This window comes from Mixophyes fleayi, chromosome 5 (genome assembly GCF_038048845.1).
Source record: "Mixophyes fleayi isolate aMixFle1 chromosome 5, aMixFle1.hap1, whole genome shotgun sequence".
In the NCBI taxonomy this organism is placed as follows: domain Eukaryota; kingdom Metazoa; phylum Chordata; class Amphibia; order Anura; family Limnodynastidae; genus Mixophyes; species Mixophyes fleayi.
In genome coordinates this window covers 103,274,227-103,300,997 of record NC_134406.1, presented here as the reverse complement: position 1 = coordinate 103,300,997, position 26,771 = coordinate 103,274,227, and the positions used below count along the sequence as shown (strand labels likewise).

Sequence of the window (26,771 nt, the reverse complement as noted above, 5' to 3'; positions counted from 1 at the left end):
TTTAATCAAGTGTTCAACACAAACATTTACAAAAGAATTTTGTAAAAAGAATTCCTTTGCAGAGAATTGCTTTATAATTGGCTTGAAGTTAATGGTCTTCAGGATGTCATTTTCCATACACGAGTGAAAATCAGTTCAAACGCTACTGTCCCATTGTGCTGCGAAGCTTATTCTTTTTATCAGTTTCAGTCTTGGAAATAACTATTATCCTGCACCATTGGTCACTATCATGCACATGAACACTCTGAGTGCAATTTGCAGAATAATATACTGAAAAGTTGGCAAGTCTATGGGCTCCCTATGCGTTAAGACAGCCCTGCTTGTGATTGGTCCTCTAAATACCCCCCGTTGCTGCCACTTTAATTTGGCAAATGAGACTGATTTGACGCTTATTTAGCGTTGGAGCTCTGCTTATGTAGTGCAGATATAAAGAAATGCATTTTAATATTACATCAGCTAGCATTTTATGGTTTTAGGCATCACTTTAGAAAGACAGTGCTGCTACTACAGCAGCAAAAAACACAACTTCACTCTAATTTACTGACATATAACAACCAAATTGTTATTACAAGACATTAACTGTTAAACTATACAAGTATATTCACCTTGTGTCCTTTCTTATAGCTCCGAAAAAACCCAAAGATTCCTTTTTTCTCTTTATCTGTTGTGTCACTACTCGATGAAAGATTACGATTCTTTTCTGTAAAGATAAACATGAACGTAAGGAAAACATAAAAAATATGCAAAATCACAATTTTTTTTTGCATCCATAAAAATATAACATATTACATGCAACAAACTGAAGCGTACCTTTAGGCTCTCGGATTTCTTCTACACTGCCTAACTGAACGTGCACCTTAAACTTTTGTTAAAGTGCAACTAAAATAAAAAAAGATATAAAAAGAAAGCGAGATCTCATTGGAAATGACTGCTTGCAGTTTTGCAAGCTGGACTTTGCTAGAAAGATTAGCTGCAGTATATTGGTGCACAGTCTAAGTGCAAGGTCGCCAGGCAATAATATAAAAGAGTTTATTGCTAATGTTCTCATTTCTTCATAGCACGTCAACCATTCTTTAAATGCCTCAATACAGTGTCATATAATTTTAATAAGATTCAGGAATCTATATGTTAGTTAATGTTTAAGCATAAGTAAACAATGATTTATTCGGATGTTAAAAGTGTTTTTTTTTTTTCTTAGACAACTCTAAGAATATATCTGTAGCTTCCTGTATAGGTTCACCCAGAGGTGGAGTTTACCCAACAATATAACATTTCAAAATACTTATTACTCACGACTTTTCATCAATACCCAAGTAGCTTGGAACTTGCAAGTATGGAGGATTTTATGGTTATTTTACGTGGCCATGCAAGACATATCACTGGAGTGGTGAATTTTGTTGTACAGATTTGGAACCTGACACTGTAAGATTCTCTTCCTGTGTTAATTCCCATTTGTATACTTTACTTTTGACACCTTCAAAAACAACTTACTTATCCAGAAATTATTAGCTTTACTAATCATCCACACCAAAACAACAATGCCCTCTTCATGCAACGCTCCAATTTTTTGATTAACTCTTTCTCCAAGAAACCTCCTCATGCTTACAAACTATCTCCTACCTATCACTATTACTGTCTCAATGTTACTAACTCAATCAGTATCCCCTCTATGCAGTGGCAGAGCTACCATTGGTGCAGTAGGTGCGGTGCACTAGGACCCATGAAGATAAAATGGAGTCCAACGCACAGGGAACAAGCGAGTTGTGGGCCCCGAATCCCTCCTTCCCGCTTCCCTGCACTGGGGCTCACAGCTCGCTAGTTCCACCTCTGCCTCTATGCACACACTCCCACTGGCAGATCAAAGACAAGAGGCCATTCTTCCCTATAAATGACTTTGAATTACAAATATAAGAAAAGGCTTCGGTAGACAATCTACATATAGTCTACATGTAATCAAGTCACTGCAGCTGTTTTAACATCAAAGCTTCTTCTGTAAAAACAAAAAAAAAATCTAAAAAGGTTAGTACACAACTTAGCTTTTAATTTAATTGAGGCAAATAATCTGCATTTTCTAGATCAAAGCCCATATGATTTGGTGTTACATGATTCATGAATGACTACACTCCTTGGTTGTATCAAACTTTTAGGCGTCAAAGAAATACCCTTTAAAGAAAATCTAAATCATTTGCACAATTTGTCTTCATTATGTCCTTTTATATTCCTGTTTATAGTATCCATTATTTATCTATTACATGGCATATTTAATTTCAGTCTGACAATCATTGAGAAAAAAGTTATTCGTACAAAAATGAATTAAAATTCTTATTCTGCTCTTACTTTTAAGGGATGCAAATATGGAGACCTGAGTCCAGTCAGTGGCAGGAACGAAGTAATAATAATGTGTATATGCTGACTACTATAGCAGTAACCTGGGAAATAGTTTTCTTGGTAATTGCAAAAGGTGGCATCCAATTGTACTGCTAGATTGAAGGTTTGAAGGCTGTGATGACAGGCGGGGAAGTATGTTCTGTATGGCATTTTATGGGAAATCCATTGTGGTAATTAGTTGACTTTGATCACATCAAAGATCAAGATTACATGCTGCCCACGAAACCCATGTAAATACATTCCACAATAACCAGGTTTCATTTTGTAGGACCTTTAACCCAAAAGCACTGCATGTATTTTATCATTACATAGTTATCAACTACATTATTACATTTTACAAATTAGTATTTTAGAAACTGATTGAACATGGAGAATCTATTACACAACTATGAATTCACGTAAAATGTTTTTATACAACTGTATTTATATAAAACTATATTTTTAGAAATATTTTTAGAAAAACTATAAATGATAAATATATTCAATGCAGTAATATGATCTTTGAGATCCACTTTTGCTTTGCCATTCTGCACTGTGTATTCATTTTGTAGTGTGGTATGATGGGGGTAGGATTGGGAACATTAAAGGCAAAATTATGCCAAAGAAACATGGGAATTTTCAAAACCAAATGCAGAATATGGTAAATATTTTTCGCTGTATTTCATTTTACAAGTTTTTTGTTCACACGGATATTACAAAATGTGGACAGCAGAGGGCGGTATAACTATGGTGTTGACAAATGCTGTAAAAATATAATACAGAGGACCTAATTTGGAACACTGAGGGCCTGATTTAGAGTTGGACAAATTTGAACATTTGGTTTGCATTTTAACAAATAATAATGTACCTATCCAAAAATGTGTCACTCAGTTGTGGCAGTATTTTGGTCACACTTATCTGACACTTGTGGTCCAATATGCTTTGAGAGGTAGTATTGGGGTATACATTTAAACCTCAGAAGATGCAGTAGTATTTTGGATTACATGTATCTTAAAATATGTTACTTATGGAGCATAAATTCTGCAACTACACAAGTGAATGCAATGTATGTGCCTTGCAAGAGTACATTAGCACACATCTCTATGCTATATTTAAGTCTACCTGTATCATAAGACTTTTCAGCTTTTCTCCTAAAATACTGCTCGGATTAGTTTCATTTAAGGCTTAAATTATCCATGACAATGAGGGGACATCAAAGCTGTTTTAGTTACCTGTCACTTTTTATGTGTGAAGCCTTTTATTATATTTCTTGGGGTGCATAAAGAAATGTAATTCTCTGCCAAAGTACAACATAAATAAGTAAAATGGGTCTGATTACAGCATCTCTGGCAGTTCACAGCTGGTGCAAAAATGAAGTCCCTTTGCGCGGCTGTGGGCCCCACCACACAGCAAGAATCACCCTTAGAAAAGCACCCTCTTTACTCCCTTATCTCATATCAATAATTTTTTCCAGAAAAAGACATTTTAATTTTTCACTTCTCCACAAAACTATGCGCTCATACTTTGTATGTTTTGAGCAGCGCACACAAGCCATCCAACTCCTCTAATCAACCAATACAAGCTCCTCTGCAAATAATGCATACTTGCCAACTCTCCCGGAATGTCCAGGAGACTCCCGAATTTCTGGTCGGTCTCACGGACTCCCGGGAGAGCTGGCAAATCTCCCGCATCCCGCAATTGCAGGGCTAAAATGATGCGATTCACTGTGAATCGCGTCATTTTGGCCCCGCCCCTGCGAGAAAATGGCATATTTGATGCGGGGGGGGGGGCAAAATGACGCGATTCACCATGCCCCTCCCCCTCCCACCCTCTAGACACGCCCCTCTCCCGGATACTACTTGCCAAAGATAGGCAAGTATGAAATAATGCCTTATTGCTCCGCAAACTCAGGCACTATAATGGAAATCAGAGAGCAAACTGAGGAACATGGAATCACAAAGCAGATTTTACACGCACGTCAGATATTTTCACGTCATTCACATCAGTCCCTGTCCCATTGGAGCTAAATCCCCTAACATACACACACACAGACCGAGAGAGACTAAGGGCAATTTAATAGCAGTCAATTAACCTACCAGTATGTTTTTGGAATGTGGGAGGAAACTGGAGGAAACCCACGCAAACACGGGGAAAACATACAAACTCCACACAGATACAGCCATGGTCGGGAATCGAACTCAGGACCCCAGAGGCACAGTATCTAGCATGCTTGAGTTATATTTTAAATACAGAGGTTGAGGAGGGGTCAAATAACCTGCTCAAATAATGACTCGTGCAAGACAGAGGGAAAAACAAATAGGTTTCTTTTATATCTATCTATATGTATATATATCTATCTATATGTATATATATATATATATATATATATATATATATATACAAGTTAACCCGTGCATGATACTCATGCATTCTAGTCAAATCAAGCTACTTAAGGTGTTAAAAAGGTTCTTGTCATCTTCATCGCCACAAACACACGCCGCTAGGCTTTTATAGATTAGATAATGCTAAGAATTTAGGTCAGTGTAGTGTATAACTCCGCCCAGCAGGTGGCGCTGCAGTTTGAGCACTCTTGTCACCCGGTAGTTTTTTCCATACACACACACACACACCGACTAACACAGCATGTGTGTTCATGAGGTAAAATTACCTCACAAAAATGAGTTTGAGCCCTCAACTCGTAAATTTAGCCTTAACTACCCCTCCCACGGGGGGAAGGCGGGATGATGGAAGTTAACTGACTTCACTATTATAATTTTTTTGTCAAATAATGTCAGTATACCAAATTTCAGGTCAATTGGATGAGCCCTTTCTGAGAAAATAGTTTTTTCCACACACACACACACACACACACACACACTAACACACGCCGCTGGGCTTTTATATATTAGATAATGCTAAGAATTTAGTAGGTCAAAGTAGTATATAACTCCGCCCAGCAGGTGGCGCTGCAGCTTGAGCACTCTGTCACCCAGTAGTTTTTTCCACACACACACACACACACACACTAACACACGCCGCTAGGCTTTTATATATTAGATACATACATATGTATATATACATATGTACATATCTATATGTATATATATATATATATATATATATATATATATATATATATATATATATATATATAGATGTATAAATATATATATATATATATATATATATATATATATATATATATAGTGAGCACTGGGAAAGAAGCGAATGGTAGGTACTTAAGTCCTAGATTCTAATAATTTGTATTTTAAAACACCAGGGAGAATTTTTGTGTCTGAAGAAAAGCTTCTCAAGATGTGTTTCTCAGCTTCAGGAAAGGCTGGTAAGGGTCCTTGGTGTTTTGCATGGAGACAGTAGGATGGGCTCCATACAAAAGGCCCAGTCCGGGTCTTCTGGTCTGCAGGCTCACAGCAGACTAATTATAAACTGCACCTGAGAGGTGTCTGCAAAAGGTTGCAGCTCTGCCTCAATTAGTCTTTCTTTTTCTTGGGAGGAGGTCAGATGTCTCCTGAGAGAAACTGTAATTTGGCCTGTGAGGTCTACTTGTTTGGTTTAAGTGAGGGACACTAGACCTCTCAATCTAGGGAGGATATCTACTGTATTAGTTAGTAGCCAGATGGCTAGGATTTTGTTTACGTTTTTGCTCTGTTTGCAAGCTGGTGAATAAAACTGGCTGAGTCTATTAATCTGAAACACTGGATTTGTGTGATTTACTGGCTGCAGTGCAATGGCCCACTCCAGAGGACAGCATCCTCAATATGTTTTTGTTAATATATATATATATATATATATATATATATATATATATATATATATATACTTCTGCTTTTAGTCCCCTGTGTTGTGATTTCCAAAAAGAATATGGCATTTGATTTTTCTTTGCTGCACAAAGAAAGTATAAGCAAATTAATGATGTTTTATGAAAATTCAAGATCTTCTGACACGAACAGTGTACAATATGAGTGGGTACTGCATAGAAAAACCTAATGATATTGATGTTAGAATGTGACCAGCCCAAAATGTGGCAAAATAGGCTCAGCATATGTAAGAAAAGTCTCAGCAGCTAAGGGGTTAAAGAATCACATTACTGAAATATAATTCTTAAGGAAATAAAGTACTACTAGGGGTTTTCTATTGTGCGGAAAAATGCAAATGTGAACTATATATGTTAAGGAAAACCCCGGTGAAACTGTATGCCATAGACACAATAACATTTTAAGGGAGAGTTTGTATTTAACAAGCACATTTATATCTTCCAGTGTTGCGCATACCAAATGAAAAGTGCGTCATTGCAAATCTTATATATAAAAATCATCGGTGGGTACTTCAGCTAGTTTTTTTTTATATAATTAAAAAATATCCTTATTGAATCATTAGCCACATATAAGTTCTGCCAGAAAGATATTACATTACCCTTAGGTATGTTTCCTGCTAATTGTTTGTAGAAAGCATTCTACCATGAAATATATATTTTTGACCTGAATCAGTAGACTACTGTAATGGAATATTTTTAAGTTTTGAATTACTGGTACTATAATAACTATGCTGAGTAATTTTTCTCATGCTAAGCTGTACATTTTGTAAAAGTCAGATCTAAACCGATAACCCACTGTTAGGAACCCCTCCAGCCGGCACAACACAACCCGGAATCTACTCTGCCAGTCAGGTGTTCACTGGAGCCCCTGATGGTGGGGACAGACTGGGCCGCAGACTGACAGAGGGTCGTGAAGTGCGTACCAGCTGGGGAGAACCCAGGCAAGAGGAGTCAGGTCCACGCAGAGGTCAAGGGCCGGCAGCAGACAACAGTATCGATGAACAAGCTGAGGTCAGGGGTCACAGGCAAATAGCAGAACGGGTAAACAGGCCAAAGATCAGGGTCACAGGAAACACGAGCAAGGTCCAAATCAAAGCCAAGGGTCATACACGGGGAGTCAAATAGAGATATCAGGATACAGGACAGGAACTAGCAGGTTAGCAGACTGGAACACAGGAGCTATAACCGGCAATGAGGCAGCAGACCTCATTGCCTTAAATACCAGTGGCCACCAATCAGAGCCTAGCTCTGAATTAGACACAGCCCCCAGCATAATTAATAGGCTGCATTAATTAGCCCACAGGCTAGAACATATGGTGAGCGCTGCGCCCGGCTTTCTCTCATTGCCGGGACGCAGCGCTGAAGCGTCTTCTCGTTGCCCCGGCAACGGCCGGGTCAGGGCCGGAAGTGACGTCCCGGTCGCCATAGTGACGGCCGGGACGCAGGTGAGTGAGTCGCGGCGGCTGGGCACCGCCGCGGCTCGTAACAGTACCCCCCCCCTTGAGGAGGGGTCGAGGGACCCCGACATCCAGGTTTTCTTGGGAACCTCCTGAAGAATTCCTTCAGTTGTTTAGGGGCATGGAGTTGTCTTCGCGGAACCCAAGATCGCTCTTCTAACCCGCGGTTCCTCCACTGCACCAGGAAGTGCACCTGTCCTTGCACTTTTTTGGAATCTAAAATCCTTTGAACCACATATCTTAGTGGCTTACTCGAACTTCCCCCAGGCACAGTTGAGGATTGGCTAGGATACAATACCGGCTTCAACAATGAACAATGAAATGTGTTCGGAATTTTTAGTGAACTAGAAATCTTCAATCTAAAAGCTACCGGATTGATCTGTTTGGTAATCATGAACGGCCCAATAAATTTAGGCCCTAGTTTTTTACAAGGCTGTCTGAGCCTAAGATTTCTAGTTGATAGCCATACTTTCTGGCCCACTTTGAATGGGCAGGTGGTACGGTGGCGATCCAAAAAATTTTTGGCCGACAATGACGATTTTTTCAAGGAGGACTGAACTTTCCCCCAAATTACTTTCAGATCAGCAGCTGTGGAATGAATCTCCGGAATACCAGCAGATTTGAGAGAGTACAGAGAATTAGACCTGGGATGGAAACCGAAGTTACAGTAGAACGGGGAAGTTTGAGTAGATGAGTGAGATGAGTTATTGTAGGCAAACTCTGCCCAAGGCAGCAAAGATGACCAGTTGTCATGGAATTCTGAGGAATAACATCGGAGGAACTGTTCAAGTGCTTGGTTAACCCTTTCAGTTTGCCCGTTAGACTGAGGGTGGTATGCAGATGACAGACTGATCCGGATTCCGAGGAGGGTGCAGAAGGATTTCCAGAATTGTGCTATGAATTGTGAACCACGATCAGAAACAATATCGGAAGGAAGTCCATGGAGCCGGAAAACATGTTGTATGAAGAGAATGGCCAGATCTCGAGCTGTAGGAAGCCTGGTTAATGGGATGAAATGTGCCATTTTACTGAAACGGTCCACCACAACCCAAATAGTATTATGTCCTGCAGAAGGTGGCAAATCAACAATAAAATCCATGGACAAATGTGTCCAAGGTTTTGCAGGAATGGGCAATGGAAGCAATTGACCCACCGGGCGAGTCCTGGGGACTTTGTTCCTGGCACAAATTTCACACGAGAGGACATGACTCTTGACGTCAGCGGACAAGGATGGCCACCAGACCGTACGGGAAAGGATCTCCAGCGTCTTATAAACTCCAGGGTGTCCAGCAGACCTACTATTATGCGCCTCTGCAAGAACCGCCTTCCTTAGATGGACTGGAACAAAAAGACGTTGTTCCGGAGTAGTATCAGGGGCTAATTTCTGGAATCTCTGAAGTGTGATACTCAGATCTTGGGTTAACCCAACATGGATTATGGAAGGAGGAATAATAGGCTCTGGGTTCGAAACTGGAACGTGGTGTGCCAAGAAACTTCTGGACAGAGCATCTGCCCGGACATTTTTGGAACCCGGTCGATAGGTGATCAGGAAATTGAACCGGGTAAAGAATAACGACCAACGGGCCTGTCTGGGATTTAGACGTTTGGCCGATTGTATATATTGCAAGTTCTTGTGGTCGGTAATGACAGAGATCTGATGTGGAGCACCCTCCAGCCAATGTCGCCACTCCTCGAAGGCCCATTTGATTGCCAACAGTTCTCTATTCCCGACATCATAGTTGGCTTCTGCTGAAGAGAACTGGCGGGAGAAATAGGCACACGGGTGTAGACGATTAGTATGAGGGTCCTTCTGTGATAGTTTAGCCCCAGCACCGACGTCAGAGGCGTCGACCTCAAGAACAAATGATTTAGCTGGATCCGGGTGTCTAAGGACCTGAGCGGAGACAAAGGCTTTTTTCAGGCTTTCGAATGAGGCTACTGCTTGAGGCGACCAATTAGTTGGATCCATTCCTTTACGGGTTAGGGCGACAATTGGAGCCACGATGTCCTCAAAACCTGGAATGAACCTTCTATAATAATTGGAGAAGCCCAGAAACCTCTGCACCGCCTTAAGGTTGTTTGGTTGCACCCAATCTAGAATAGCCTGAACCTTAGTTGGATCCATGGAGAATCCCTCAGAAGAGATTATGTAACCTAAAAAGGATACTTTCTGCACCTCGAACTCACACTTTTATAGTTTGGCGTAAAGGTGGTTCTCTCGCAGTCTTCGTAGAACTTGTTTAACGTGATTCTGATGTACAGACAGAGATCTGGAATAGATGAGGATATCATCTAAATAGACGACCACGAAACTACCAAGAAAGTCCCGAAGAACCTCATTGATTAAGTCCTGGAATACTGCAGGTGCATTGCTAAGACCGAACGGCATAACCAAGTATTCATAATGGCCAGAGTGCGTATTGAATGCCGTCTTCCACTCGTCTCCCTCCTTGATACGGATGAGGTTATACGCTCCACGAAGATCGATTTTTGAGAAGACAGTAGCACCTCTCAGCTGATACGGAGATGAGCGGAAGGGGATAGGTATTCTTGATTGTAATAAGATTCAATCCCCGGTAATCAATACAGGGTCTTAGTCCTCCGTCCTTTTTGGATACAAAGAAGCATCCTGCTCCTACGGGAGATTTAGATGGCCTGATGAAGCCCTTCTCCAGATTTTCTTCAATGTATTCCTGCATGGACTTGGTCTCCGGACCAGAGAGAGAGTACAGGCGACCCTTAGGCAACTTGGAACCAGGAATAAGCTCGATGGCACAGTCAAAGTCACGGTGAGGTGGTAAGGTGTCAGCAGCTTTCTTGGAGAACACATCCCAGAACTCATGATATTGTGAGGGAAGCTGCTCCGGAATAGACTGAATCACCCGCAGGGGCAGTGACAAGCAGGACTGTGTACAGTAAGAGCTCCACTGGACAATTTCTCCTTTTACCCAGTCCATGACAGGGTTATGACGGGAAAGCCATGGGTGGCCCAAGATCAAGGGAACTGATGAACAATCGATAAGAAGGAAGGTTATTGACTCTGAATGGAGAGCTCCGATTTTTAATTGTAGTGGCGAGGTCTCCCAGGAAATCTTGCCACCAGGCAACGGACCTCCATCTAATCCACAGACAGTAATAGCGGACTTGAGTTTTACCATCGGAATTTTAGCAGCGCGGGCGAACCCGATGTCCAGGAAGTTGCCTGCAGCTCCACTATCAACGAAGGCGGACAGGTCCATTGAACGAGCACTAAACATGAGCTGTGCAGGGATCAATACAGCGTTTTTCGGGGAGACAATCTGCAGACCTAGGTGAACTTTCCCCTCGTTCCCTAGGCATGCTCTTTTCCTGGCTTATTCGGGCAGGAACGGGAGAAGTGGCTTTTTGTGCCGCAATAGAGACATAGGCCCTGTGATCTTCTCTTGTCTCTTTCCTCAGGGGAGAGACGATACGCCCCCAATTGCATGGGTTCCTCACCATCCGTGGGAACAGGAATGAAGCCGGATAGAGGTGATGATGTCTCCTTTTCGATTTTCCGCTCTTTAAATCTCCTGTCGATTTTAATGGAGAGGTGCATCAGATCCTCCAGAGAGGTAGGAGATGGGTACTGCACCAAAGAGTCTTTGACCTGTTCCGACAGGCCAAGACGGAACTGACTCCACAAGGCAGGATCATTCCATCCACTATAAGGTGACCATCTACGGAATTCAGCGCAGTATTCCTCTGCCGAGCGCCGGCCTTGTTTCAAGGCCCGTAGATGAGTTTCAGCGGAGGCAGTACGGTCCGGGTCGTCATATAGTAGACCTAACGCCTCGAAGAAAGCGTCTACTGACTGCATGGCAGGACTGGTCTGCGGGAAGGAAAACGCCCAGGACTGGGGGTCACCCTGTAGAAGGGAAATGATAATCCCGACTCTTTGATGCTCTGACCCGGAGGAGCGGGGTCTCAATCGGAAATAGAGCTTGCAGCTCTCCCTGAAATTCCGAAACAGGGACCTATTTCCAGAGAAGCGATCCGGCAAGTTCATCTTAGGTTCACAGACGGAACTTGGAGTGGGTTGTGACACTTTTGCGGCTTCTTCTTGAACAGACAGACGCTCAGCCAATCCCTGGATCATCTGATATAAGGACTCAAGATGGGCTGCTAGGGCTTGTGCCGGAGACGGTGAGGATCCACTTGCATCCATTCCAACCTCGTCTCCGTGAGTGGGCCGGTTATAATGTTAGGAACCCCTCCAGCCGGCACAACACAACCCGGAATCTACTCTGCCAGTCAGGTGTTCACTGGAGCCCCTGATGGTGGGGACAGACTGGGCCGCAGACTGACAGAGGGTCGTGAAGTGCGTACCAGCTGGGGAGAACCCAGGCAAGAGGAGTCAGGTCCACGCAGAGGTCAAGGGCCGGCAGCAGACAACAGTATCGATGAACAAGCTGAGGTCAAGGGTCACAGGCAAATAGCAGAACGGGTAAACAGGCCAAAGATCAGGGTCACAGGAAACACGAGCAAGGTCCAAATCAAAGCCAAGGGTCATACACGGGGAGTCAAAAAGAGATATCAGGATACAGGACAGGAACTAGCAGGTTAGCAGACTGGAACACAGGAGCTATAACCGGCAATGAGGCAGCAGACCTCATTGCCTTAAATACCAGTGGCCACCAATCAGAGCCTAGCTCTGAATTAGACACAGCCCCCAGCATAATTAATAGGCTGCATTAATTAGCCCACAGGCTAGAACATATGGTGAGCGCTGCGCCCGGCTTCCTCTCATTGCCGGGACGCAGCGCTGAAGCGTCTTCTCGTTGCCCCGGCAACGGCCGGGTCAGGGCCGGAAGTGACGTCCCGGTCGCCATAGCGACGGCCGGGACGCAGGTGAGTGAGTCGCGGCGGCTGGGCACCGCCGCGGCTCGTAACACCCACAAACAAAAATATATGAATATATCAAAAGTACATTAGTAACACAAAAATATACACTTAAGTGTTGCATTTACACAAAAGTGCAGGATTGTCTGCATCATGTATGACACAGAGCAAAGCTTTTAGGCCTTTGTTGCAAATTTTGGAACCAATTTAGGACTCAAGACTTTATAAATTCAAAACATTCAAGTCCTTTCCAGGGGAGAAGCCCAGTACTGCTGGCCACTACTAAACAGGGACAAACCCCTAAATGCACCTTCTCCATCTGAATCTCATTTAAATAGTACTCATGTATTTTGGTGCATAACTAGGCACATTCATACACAAACCCTCATCATCATCATTTATTATTTATATAGCGCCACTAATTACGCAGCGCTGTACAGAGAACTCATTCCTCATCAGTCCCTGCCCCATTGGAGCTTACTGTCTAAATTCCCTAATATAGACACACACTCACAGACAGACGGAGGGAGACAGACAGAAAAGGAGAGACTAGGGTCAATTTTTGATAGCAGCCAATTAACCTACCAGTATGTTTTTGAAGTGTGGGAGGAAACTGGAGCATCTGGAGGAAACCCACGCAAACATACAAACTCCACACAGATAAGGCCATGGACAGGAATCAAACTCATGACCCCAGTGCTGTGAGGCAGAAGTGCTAACCACTAGGCCACTGTGCTGCCCACATATATATACCCTAACGCTCAGATTCTTGTAGGTCAGCAAATATCACAACTTGTTGCTCCCCCAATAAAGTATTAGTTAATCTGCACAGAGAACTCATGGGCATTTACAAGAGTGGTAGATACTATGGGCCTGATTAATCTTAGGCTGTAAGTCCTGCTGCATGCCACATCTTGCTTGAAATTGCTATGTGCATGCTCAGAAACTGCCTTTAAACCAGTGTACTCAATTGCACACAATTCACATATAAAATGCAAATGACACTTCTGGCTGCCTAAGATGCAAATGCAATTTACAGTACACATTAACATCCTGATTTTTATATTTCATGTAAAGAAAATATATATTGTTTTTTATAAATGTATTTTTATCAATGATTTTAGTATTAAGGGCTGTTAATGTATTTAACATAGTTCTTTTCCAGGCGTTCTGATAGTTCTATATTGTACATATGGATTGTACATATCCTGCAGTGTGTTCTGTCTGTCTGTATATGGCAAGTACCTTAAATCTAGAGAGTACTTATACCCATATTCAAATGGAAATGTTTCTTGAGATCCACCTGAACTTGAATACAGGCATACGTGCATGCAATTTAAAAAACACTAATTGCGTTCACATTGTATATTAAGATTAAACAGGCCCTATATGTCTTCCTATGTCGAGGTTCCTTTAAAAGGAGGTTTTAGTTTTAGACAACTCTATCTAAAAGAAAAAACATGCCCCATCTCATATATTATAGGGGTGGTGTCCCCCCTTCCAGAAACCCTTCTTGTTATCTGAAGCCAGACCGTACATAATTAAGTGGAAAACAATTGTATTAGACACCATCCATAGGTCTATAATAAAGCTTTAGACTTAGCTCTCCAGCACTGAGAGTTGCCACACTTTATTTTTGTTTTCTCTAATGCTTTCCTTTTATTAAAAAAAAAGGTGTGCAGGATGTTATTTCTCTGCCACCCTGTCCTCTCACTGTTCATATGTGGTTTTACTGATCAGTATTGTGGTTAACTTGCTATAAGTAACCTGCCTTTACTGAACATTCAGATACAATGCACACCCTAGAACAGCAACATGTGCTCTCTAAATATAGAGCCAAATGCAGTTTTCAGCCCTGCCATAAATTCAAATTACTTTATATAGTCACTGTACAGCAGAATATAATTAAATAAAATATAACTAAACAGAAATAGAAGAGGAAGTTTAACAACCAGCAAAAGAGGGGGTTCATTACAGTAAGGGCAGTCAAGATATGGAATTCACTACTAGGGAAGGGTGCGATGGAAGATTCAATTGATATGTTTAATAAAGGGTTAGACAATGTTTTAGCGAAAAAGGGTATCGAGGGTTCCAACTGTTAATTAAAATGAAGGATAGTAGTGGATCCAGGGAGAAATAGGACTAAAATATTGGTTCAGTAGGGATTTTACCCGATTGAAGAGGATTCACATTTGCTTCATCTGCCTCAATTTAAAATATAATAGAGGGATTGTAGGAGATCTGTCAGGATTTGCCTGCAGCCCTCTGCATTACATGCTGCTTGCATTGGCAGCTCCTGCCTCCTGGACTTTGGACTTGGATTTCATTTATTATCTGCAGTGCCTCTGTTCATCAGAGGAACTGCTATTGTGCTTTTCCATTTATCACCAGAGGTTAACTTGTTGCACTAATTATCCCTTGCAACTGGGTGTCTCTCTACTTATACCTGTCACTCCCAGCATACATTGCTGGTTATTGTTGTTGCTGTTGTTGTTCAATGTTGCTGTGCTGTTTCCTGTTGTTCCCTGCTGTGCTCCTGGTTCACCCGTTTCCTGGGATTTCTTCATACTACCTATTTACCTGCATAAGCCGTGTTCCTGGTATTTGCTTTCTGCATCTCCCTGCAATCCTCATTCCTACACCAACCGGTTTCGACCTTTCAACAATAAACATTGTGTCTTTCACTTAGCTGTAATTTTTGCATTGAAACGTGACAAGATCCAAAATCGGTTGAACTTGATGGACAGGTGTCTTTTTTCAATCTGATCAACTATGTACACAATCATGTAAGGGGGGGGAGGGGGGGGGGGGTGGATCCAGCCCCCTGCACACCCACGTCCCCGCCGGCATCTACCTGAAGCCCAAACAAAAATGTTGGCAAGTGTGCTCTCAGTCTTCCTTGCTTTTCCCTGTCTTGCTTTAGGCTGAATTGTTTCTGTATGCTATGCAATTTGTTGTCTTATTTGCATTCAATCATTTATTATTCTGCTTATCTCTGCCCATGTATGCTTACTGTACTTGTGCATGTCTCTTTGCTATTCTTTTTGTTTTTCTTTTGCATGATATGTCATATACTCATTGTTTAGTTTGTGCCCATCCCTCTATGTATGGCGCTGTGAACTTTGTGGTATTTTATAAATAAAAGAAAATAATAATAACATCAGAAGATGCTAAATCATGCACCCCTGATGCCAGCTTAATGACGAAAAAGCTGTGTATTTGTGCAAAACAATAAGAGCATGAAATCACACAATGAAATTTGCTGTGCAAGTCCGCACTTTTTCTAAATTACTTTTACCTTCATCATCATAATCATCACCATTTATTTATATAGTGCCCCTGATTCCGCAGAACTGTACAGAGAACTCATTCACATGAGTCTCTGCCCCATTGGAGCTTACAGTTTTAATTCCCACATACACAGACTAGGGTCAATTTATGATAGCAGCCAATTAACCTACCAGTATGTTTTTGGAGTGTGGAAGGAAACTGGAGCACCCGGAGGAAACCCACGCAAACACAGTGAGAACATACAAACTCCTTAGTGTATATTATAAACTAAATGTGTAATCTGATGTTGCTTTGTATTTCATTTATTTTATATGTTCTTTGCATTTTATCATTTTATTATATAATTTTTTTTACAACTGTTACTTTGAAAAGATTTAAATAAAGTGAACAAAGTGGATGTATTAACATCATTTAATATAGAGGTGACCCTGTAATATTCCCACCTCACATCATCACACTGCTTTTGGGGGACCCTGATCCTTCAACTATCTAATTTTTAGTCTGCGGCTTCTTGCTTGCTTTCATTTCCCTCCTCATAGTCATGCCTCTGTCACAGACATATTTAGCATGACACTGATAACATATACACCACAGCACCAGGCAATCAAAGTCCCGATAATCTATATGGCTGATTACTCAATATACAGCCATATCAAGTTACATTGGTGCTCCCTGACCATGTACAGTAATTGAGTACCAAAGACAACGGAAGAGAGAAACATGGAAATCTGGGGCTCTCTATGATTGCTAATTATTTCGAATATAAAACCTTAGTAGCGAAATAATGACAACAAAAAGTGATAGTGATACACTGTGATGAATAACTCTGATTAAAATTGGCAGCAAAGTGTGCCAATCCTAGCTATGTTATTAATTATAATGGATCATTGTTGTTAAGATGTTTGATTAAGAAAGATATATTATAAAAATTACTTCATCTTTGTTTGTGGTTCTTTAAATCTCTTAATAAATATTACTCAATCCCCTATGTTATCTGCATTCCACCATAAGATATATCTTCATGATAGTGGCTATAATATTTCTTCAGGGATTTATAATTTTCATAATATATCTCTATTATACAAACATCTTATTTATTAACAAGTTAACCCGTGCATGATACTCATGCATTCTAGTCAAATCAAGATACTTAAGGTCTTAAAAAGGTTCTTGTCATGCATTTGGGCCTAGCCCAGGCCTCCTCAGGGGAAGATCGTTACTTCCCGACGCAAGCGCCCTTTTTAATGTGTGTTCATGAGGTAAAATTACCTCACGAAAATGAGTTTGACCCCTCAACTCGTAAATTTAGCCTTTACTACCCCTCCCACGGGGGAAAGGGGGGATGATGGAAGTTAACTGACTTGACTATTCTAATTTTTTTGTCAAATAATGTCAGTATACCAAATTTCAGGTCAATTGGATGAGCCCTTTCTGAGAAAATAGTTTTTTCCACACACACACTAACGCACGCCTCTACACATGTGTGTTCATGAGGTAAAATTACCTCATGAAAATGAGTTTGAGCCCTACCAAATTTCAGACCCCTCAACTCGTAAATTTAGCCTTTACTACCCCTCCCACGGGGGAAAGGGGGGATGATGGAAGTTAACTGACTTGACTATTCTAATTGTTTTGTCAAATAATGTCAGTATACCAAATTTCAGGTCAATTGGATGAGCCATTTCTGAGAAAATAGTTTTTTCCACACACACACACACACTAACGCACGCCTCTACACATGTGTGTTCATGAGGTAAAATTACCTCACGAAAATGAGTTTGAGCCCTACCAAATTTCAGCCCTTTTTGAATTTTTTTTCCCACACACACTAAGAATTTAGTAGGTCAGTGTATAACTCTGCCCAGCAGGTGGCGCTGCAACTTGTTGTTTTTTTTTCACACACACACACAGACAGACAGACGCCACTAAGCATTTATATATTAGATAACATAGTGCGGCTTGGCAAACTTTATCTCCCAATAGAATGAGGTGATGACAAATCCCTAGATGGAGCAACAGCCTCCTTCCCAAAATACAGGACAACGATGATCACCTGGGGCCTGATTCATTAAGGATCTTAACTTGAGAAACTTCTTCTTTCACGCACCTGGACAAAACCATGTTACAATGCAAGGGGTGCAAATTAGCATTCATCCTTAATGAGTCAGGCCCCTGGTCTGCTGGGTGAGCACAGAAACTTAACACCAGTTAGCCCTGCACCTTCCAGGAAATTCCTCAGAAAATCCCCCCTGGCAAGGATCCAATGATCCATGGACAAATCACAGTGATTTTCCCTCCCACAGGCAAACCCCTGTTTCTCTCCTTCTTAAACATTGGTGGGTGCAGGACCAGAGTGTTGTAGTGGGAGTGGATATGAGTCAGCCTTCCACAGTGACTCCCCTGCTGTAGTCCTCTGGAAGACAATGGGTAATCCTTGGCTTTCCCCACCTCCAGATCTTAGATAGCACTATTGGGAGATACTCATAGGATCTAGGGAATTGGTGCACCCACAGGAGTGGGGAGATAGCCAGATCCACAATGGTGGAGATTTGGCCAAGCGGCCGGGAACAGCAAGATACCAGGACTCCCTGAATCTCCTGTTGACACTCTTTTGCCTGAGGAACTGTTGCATGACTAAAGTGGGTGGGAAAATTTGCTGGGATTCCTACTGATACTGATGAATTTTGACATTCCAGCTACATGAAAATAAATCCAAATTATTACTCTCTGTTATTCCTGATAAAAATAAGTTTTCATCAACAGGATTATTGACAGGAAGTCTGCTGTGTAAAGGAAAAATGTTCTCTCCACAAACAAAATAGTGTCTTAAATATTTTCGAAGTTCTAACAAGCTCCTGAAATGATATTGTTATATTTGTTAATGCTATCAGTAGCACTTTTAAATAAGCCAATTTGTATGTAATCGTAAGTGGTCCTTTAATAACCTAATGTAACAGTCAATTAACACCCGTGATCTCTGAAAACTGTCAAAAAAATGTTGGCATTCACTTAAAGTTCTCCCCCACACAATGGCAAAAATTCTAACAGCTGGTGCGCGTGTGCACAATAAGTAAACAATTATCATACATATAATCAAAACGGCTTCACAAAGGAATGCATGCAAAATAAACTACACCCACAAAGTAATTCTTATGTAATTGATTTTGGATATTACACGTCATTTATCAAGCTATATGCAAAGCAGAATGTGTAAGCAAAAGAGTAAAAAATCCTAATCAGCGTTTTATACATCATTCAGTGGAAAAACAGCTATACGCATCATCACTTGCTTCACTTCATAATAAATGTAAATATAAATGAAGTGCACTTTAAGTAAATATGTATATATTTCATATAATAAACTGTAATGTAAATAGAACTTGCAAGCTTTTTAAAAATGCAATGCTGCAATTTTAACAGCATCTTGGAGTATCTTCAGAGCAACTTATACTTACACTTAAACTTAGCCACTACTTTTCAAGAGATTCCTTTTGCTTAGTGTAAACACATAGAGGAAGTGTCTGTTTGCACATAAATAAAAGTATATTACAACTAAAAATGTAAAATTGTGACACTTGAAATAAAAGCAGCTCCCCTTAATGTTATGAACTATATGCTCTATATTTATTTTATTATTAACAGGTATTTATAGCACCAAATTATTACTCAGAGCTTTACAGAGAATGTTTGTTGAGTGACATACTTACAATCTACACAACTACACAAACATTAATCATCCAGAATGTTCTTGGACTGTGAGAGGAAACACATGCAAACACAGAGGGAACAAACAATTTCCACAGAGATAGTACCCTGATGGGATTGGAGTTTTCACCAGATGGGTTTTCTCGATAGATTTAGTGCTTCTCTCTGGGCTTTCAGTTCCAGTCACGCAACGGGACACTGCATTGGTCTGGTGTACAGTAAGGCTCCGCATACCACTATCAGCCACCGTTATTTTCTTGATAAATTGTGTGGCCTAAGATTTTCTACTGCAGCGATAGGCACAGATAAAAAATCTTCAATATAGCAGGGCCTTATATATAGACCTCTAAACATTTACAAGATGTTGCATGAATTGTGGAATTGGCTTGTGCCCCATTGTATGGGCATAGTGGAATATAAATTGTGCTGCATATCTGAACATTTTGTGGTTCATAAAATACCCCAAGTGGAAGCTACAATTGGCTTCAATAAACAGAAAGAGACATTTATATCTAATAATCAAGTAAATGTTGTTAATACAACTTTGTCAGACAAAAACAGGTCCTTTAAGATGGAAATTCACACATAGATCAGTGATCTCTATGGAGAGAGTGCACACAGTAAATTTTTAAAGTGGGTGATAGGGGAATAGTAGAACAAAAGGTGCACAGACCCTATATTTGTATTTGCATAACCTCCTTAAATAAATAAAAAAAATAATGTATACTTCCCTGTTTAATAATGCAGCAAGGCACTCTTAAAACAAGTTTATTTTAATCATACTTTAAAAACAAACAAACAAAAAGCTAAACCTAAAACAAGCAAGAAACAAAATAAAAATACAAATATACATACATATATATATATATATATATATATATATATATATATATTTGTTTTATTACTGTCATCATTTATTATATGTAAATTGCGATCAGTCCTCTAAGATGGCACAAAAGGCAATACACACTGCTGCAGGAAGCTGCATAGCTGCCGCTCCTTCGGGTAACACCCGTTGGATACTCAGCTTGTTGGCTGACTTACACTGACACACCTCTTATACAAAGTCCAGAGCACATTTCACTGACAGCTGTTCGCCTACACTGGCTGCATGCCTGACAGTCAAGTTTATTTGCAAACAAAAAGATACAACAACTGCCAGCACTCCTAATAGTCTGTGGCTACAAAATGTGTTCTTTTCTTTCTGAGTATCTATTGAATCAACAGAGAAACAGGTGATATCCTTACACATACCTATTCTGAGGTTTTTGGAGATATAAAAAAGAATTTAACATCATTATGTAGTTCTCCATGTCTTATCAGCCAAATAGCTGTCTCACTCTACTACAGAGTTCAAAAAACAGAATCCCCTCTTTCAAACAAGGGTACCCCTATGTTGGGAAGATATGGCACTTTTAGTGCCTTCCCTCCAACCTCTGGCACTTCAGATTTTTTTATATAATGCAGTGGTCTAAGCTCTGCCCCCTCAGTGACATCATTACTCTACTGCCTCCTATTTATTCGATAGGTAAGTTTATTTGTTATTACTTTGAACTCCTTCAGTACTAAGGTTGAGTGGGACTGTATAAAAACAAACTATGAGACTATGAGGTTTGTAGTGCTCCAAGATCCACAGAGACATTTCAACCCTTTACATGCTTAAATTGACCCAGAAACTATGCTATAATGTTGGCATCCACATATCTATATCAGTGTGCTCAGAGAGGGGCATCCGGTGTGCGTAGTGGGTGATGTTAGGCTGGTGCCCTTCTCCAAACATTTTTTTTTTTTTTTTTTAAATAAAACTAATATATGATTAGTTCCCCTCTGGAGCAGCACAATGGGCAGAATGGTCAGAAGAATGATAATGTGAATATGATGAAAGAGGGTTACTGAAAAGTGATGATGATGAAATAAGGCTAATGTTGGAGGATGAGGGGTTAATGATTGATGGAGGATGAGAGGCTAAGAGAGAATGATGACAAAAGGGGACGATTTATGAAGGAATATGATGACAGAGGGTTAATAATGGTGGATGATGGGTTAATGATTGATGTAGGATGGGGGTTAGTGTTGGAGGGTTAATTATGGAGTATGTGGCTTTAATTGTTGGTGGATACAAAAAACATTCTTGAGGGCACACCCTAATGAAATGTGGATGTTACAAATACAAGTTCATAGTTTGAATGAGAGCATATGGACATTGATAGGTAATCAGAGAATACAGAAATCAATATCGTAGGACTGTATCTGGCTTCTTGGATAGGCTTAATTATACATTAAATTCTTAGAAAGGGTCCCTCTGCTGGGACCACTGATATACAAAGCGTGGATTTCAGACATGGTTGCTATGCAACCACATATATTGGTGTTCATAAACCAATGTAATTCCAAACATAAAACAACTGAAATAAAGACAGTCCCATTGTCCACTTAATGAATTATATAATATATAAACAATGGCCAAATGAAAAGGTAACATTCATTAAAGGAGGGGTCCAAATGTGACACAAGTGATGTTCTTATGTTTGCAGATGTTCATTTCACTCTCCCAACAAATATTTACAAAGCATATAATCCAAAGATAAAATCGAGAAATGCTATAAATTGCATTTGTGCAGACTAAAATGTGCTATGCCCCTGCATGTAATCCAGCTTAGAAATTAGCCCCACTACCGACAAAACTTTATCCAAAAAATAAACTGGAACTGATCTCCACTACACTATGCCACTCATAAGCACAGGTACCCACATATGCAACAATCTTTTACAATCAATCATTCAGTTGAAAGATTTCTATACACACAGACATACTAAATCCAAAAAGCTTGATATGGCGATCATACACAAAAAATACATTACTAACATATAACGGTTCAATTTGCCCACAGTGATACAACTGTCGGGCAATAAAAAAATGATCCCTTAAGTTAATTTGTGGGTCATATATATAGAGATAATTGTTAGATCTAATTAATTATGATTACATTGTGAGAAAAACAAATATTTGTGTATAGGAACCTTTAGATTTGTTTCCAATTATGAACCATTCAGAACATTTTCATTTTTACATAGATGAGTGAGCAAAATATTTTAAATAAGTAATAAAGCAAAAAATGACAGCAAGACAATGAGCAGGAAGGTGAATTGAACTATGTGACAGATTTAAATATTCCAATGACTTAGTTTCTGGTAATTTATTTAAGATCTACTGGGGTAGAGAATGTTACATATTTAATATGGATTAGCAAAAATAAATAAGCAAGAGCTAAATGGAAAATTGCACTCAATACTGAGAGCAGAGAACAACTATATAATAAACTTAAAATTGAAGACAGGGTTATTGACCACTTACCTTGTTTGCTGTGCCAGGCATACAGCTCTTTAATACCCAGGTCATTCAATGATTGAGACATATCTAGCTCTTCTTTGCTGACTGCATCTCGTAATAAAGTGACATTTTCAGAATTAAATTCGCACTTCTCGCACACAGCTTGAAGGATGTTCCGCAAGGGCACAGCTGGATTGACTCTTACAACTGCTTTCTGGGTACCAAGGAAGTTCACAACAAGTCGGACAGTTTTCTGGGAAAAACAAAAGACAAAGGCCAAATGTTTGGAATCTGTCCTTCTTGCCAGGTCTTAGCTACCGTGCAGTGTGATGGAACGTAAATTGGCTTCTTATTTTCACCTGATAGGATACCTCTCATGCAGATACAGTGACTCATTAGCATTTAGCTTCAAAAGAGGGTTGTAAAACGAGCAGGATTGCTCAGTGTACAAAGCTGCAAGGTGCTCAGTAAACAGCTGAAAAGTAAAATCACACCTGAATTTTTTACATTTCTTATACCTGACAAGCTGACAAAGGGTTTACAAAAAGATTCACCTTTCTAAGTGAAGCTTTGGTACGCTTACATGCTTCAGTGGTTATACAGTCACAGCACATAATTCACAAGCACAAACTAGGATTACATAGCATAATGTTATGCAACTTGATATTCATGCAACGATCTATGACATTGTTGCTGTTGCACACAAAAGAAAAATCTATTTGGCACATGATAGAAATGACTTCAGTAGTAGACTACTATGTACAAGTATATGGTTCCCAAGCTAATCATTGGACAGCACCTACATTACTTTTAAATGAAACACTATGCTGTTGAAATAAGACAAAAATATAGTGCATTAAGCTATGAAACATACATATGCAATACTATACACCCACTCTGCAAACAATGAACACAGGGCTTTTCTTAAATCTTATTGTCTGTATCAAAGGTCAAAGTGAAAACTTAGAAGTGATGCTATGAAAAATATAAGTGAATATAATAGTTTTAAGTGACAGTTTTACAATGAAGGCAGAAGGAAAAGTGTCAGTATGGTAATCCACCATATTACTGCCCACTTCAACCACTGGTATGTACCCTGATCTGTATGCTATGTCAGCGCAAATCAAAACATTCTGACACTTGACCTAAACATCCAATAAGGCCACACTTGTAGATAACCTAATTGGGTAAGATTTGTTCTTTGGCCAAGCAGACGTATTTCTTTTTCGGCTTCAATGGGGCCAGTTGGTCAGAAGATGACCACACACACACGCACTGACCAGTAGTTGATGCAATTTATTAACCTTTGCAACAATATTTTTATTTTATTTTGCAGCACGTGTGGTCGGTTTTAGCTAACTGAAGATTCACTTAAGCTTCAGAGGACCCCATTATGGATTGGTTTGTTTTATTATTGAACAAGGGAAGAAGTGAAGTGTGCTGTAAGCTGTCATATCTGATGATATTACACAAAATGAAGATAAATACATATGTAACCCCTGAAACCAGTGCTCACCTGTCTAAGAGTTCTAGGTTCCAGGAGTTGAGTTATTGGGAGGAGGATGCACCGGCAGAAGGGGCCATACAACTGCACATCAGGTGCTGGAAACTAAACCTTCCAGCATTAAAAAGGAAACAAGTTTGCAATAGTGTATTTATAACCACAAACAAAATATATGAACTGTGGATATGTAAAGCTATTTATTAAATTAATTAATTAAAAACACGTCACATGTAATAAAAATCCAATCAACTGATTTATCACATAAAATTCATGTACAGCATAGAGACAGTATAGGCATTGAGAATGACTACAAATCCCTTAGGGTCTGAGTCATTAAGGAAAGTAAGACAAAAAAAAGGAGTAAATGTTCTCCGGGACCAACCATATTTCACTGCATGGGGTGCAAATTAGTTTATTATTTTGCACATAAGCTAAATACTGGCTGTATTTTCATCTAGCACATAAATACTTGATAGCTTTATTTTTACACTGAAATTTAAAGTTAATCTAGGACATGCCCTATCTGAACTATAAATCTGTGCCCATATTTTAAATTTACCTTCCCGTCCAATGCAACATGGTTTTGCCCTGGAGCAAAGTTACTCCTTTTTGTATGATTTGCTCTCTTTAATGACTCAGGCCCTTAGTGAGCCCCAAGTCTTACAGAGAAATCTGCATGTTTCATAGAGAAAGGTGCTATCCTTACAGAAAGATCTGCCAGTGATAGCTGACAGGTTACTAGAGAAAGCTGCCAGGTTCACAAAGGGAAGTGTCTATTCCAAACAGGAGACTGTCACTGTCAGAGAGTAAGCTGCCAGGATTATATAAAGGAGGGTGGGACCGGTCCAGAGGTCCAGAGAGAGTCCACATCTAGTCCAGTGGCCTAAAAGGAGTACGGTATTGTTCCAGTTGTATGCAGAGTACCTTGTTCCATTTGCATTGTTCCAAGTGCCAGATGCTGCTAATGCTAATAATACGTTACCATCTATAGACTGGATAATATGCTTTTACTCCATATTTAAAGAGTCCTCCAGGTTTTCATAACTGGTAAGAGTCCCCTTCAAAAGTGAGAAACCTGCTTTATACTGGGCAGCACCATACATGGAGCCACCCAACATTAAATTAGCCTATTAAAGCTAACTCTTGGCTTTGAACTGCCCCTCATTGCATTGCATTTATTTATTCTTACTTTTGTTCAAGGGGCAGTATACTTATCATTATTGTCTCTCTAAGTATTACATATGCTGGGAATACTACCCACATTGCTATTATTGACTATAACAACCATCATAATTCTCTTCTGTAGAGTGAGAGTTCTTCATTGAGTGTATTATTACTTTTCTATGAAATTATCTTCTGCATTAAATTGGTTGCAGACTCCCAACAATCCATGTCTTTACCTCATCTTTTAATTCTCATAGAGAGTGAGTTTATATCCAGAGTTCATATTCATCAGATGTTAGTCTTTTCATTTAATCTATGTCACCTGTATGATACATTCTCCATTTCAGGGTGTGCTCTTATAAGATTATTTAAGAGTATTGCCCTCATTAAGCCCACACCTAACCTGTGTTCTCAGAAGAGAGTGTGACTCTTAACATGGTACTGATACACAGCAGCAGTCTGCACAGTTAGATAACTGCTACAGCTATACAGAGAGTATCTACACGTTTCGTCATTGTGAACCAACCAATTCACCAGGGCCACAAATATCTCTTCTTTAAGTGTGACTATCATATGTGTTTATTATTGCTTCTCTATATACAATGTTATTGTTGAATGCCACTGTTCTGCTAATCTTTTACTGCACTGCTATTGTATCATTGTCATTATATGTATTTTCATTTCATGGTTACATTGGTCTAAACCATTACATCTAATCAGGGATTAAACTCTTTGTACTTTACCTAAAATGTATAAGGATATGGGCCTTTAAACTACACAGTGCTTTCATAAATTTAATAAGCGGCTGTGTGTGTTTGAGTTATCACAAGTCATTTGTAGAGAGTGGGGAAAGGGTTTCCCTAGTTAATCCTTTGCAGATCTGGCCAAGATCTGCAACCCTGAAGAGAGAACTGAGCTTGGTTGGAGGTAAAATAGGTAAGATTACCCTGACCATTAAATTTACCATCAGGCTCCCCTGATGCGCTGAGATCAGGGCCGGTGCTAGGGTCCGTGGCGCCCTAGGCACATTTACAAAATCGGCGCCCCCCGACCGGCACATTTTCAAAATCGGCGCCCCCACCCTGCACACTTACAAAATAGTGTGTAAGTGTGCAGGGTGGGGGCGCCGATTTTGAAAATGTGCGTCTTTTCTTACCTGCTTCTAACTTGCCTCCTCTCTGCTCCGTCTGCTCCCCTCCACTCACTGACACTGTCGGGCCGTGATGATGATGTCATGCCCGACAGTCAGTCAGTCAG

The 26,771-nt window shown here is 40.1% G+C and overlaps 1 protein-coding gene across 2 annotated transcripts in view; it reads right to left on the bottom strand.

Annotated features, from left to right (window-relative positions):
- The window catches only part of COBL (cordon-bleu WH2 repeat protein), a 329,526-nt gene that overhangs the window by 203,299 nt on the left and 99,456 nt on the right, over nucleotides 1-26,771 (bottom strand). For both annotated transcript variants that reach the window (XM_075212632.1, XM_075212631.1), the window contains 2 exons: nucleotides 22,871-23,099; nucleotides 606-700 (listed from right to left, as the gene is read on the bottom strand). In XM_075212632.1, the coding sequence (XP_075068733.1) occupies nucleotides 606-700; nucleotides 22,871-23,099 (324 nt within the window). The remainder of the gene's footprint in view (nucleotides 1-605; nucleotides 701-22,870; nucleotides 23,100-26,771) is intronic.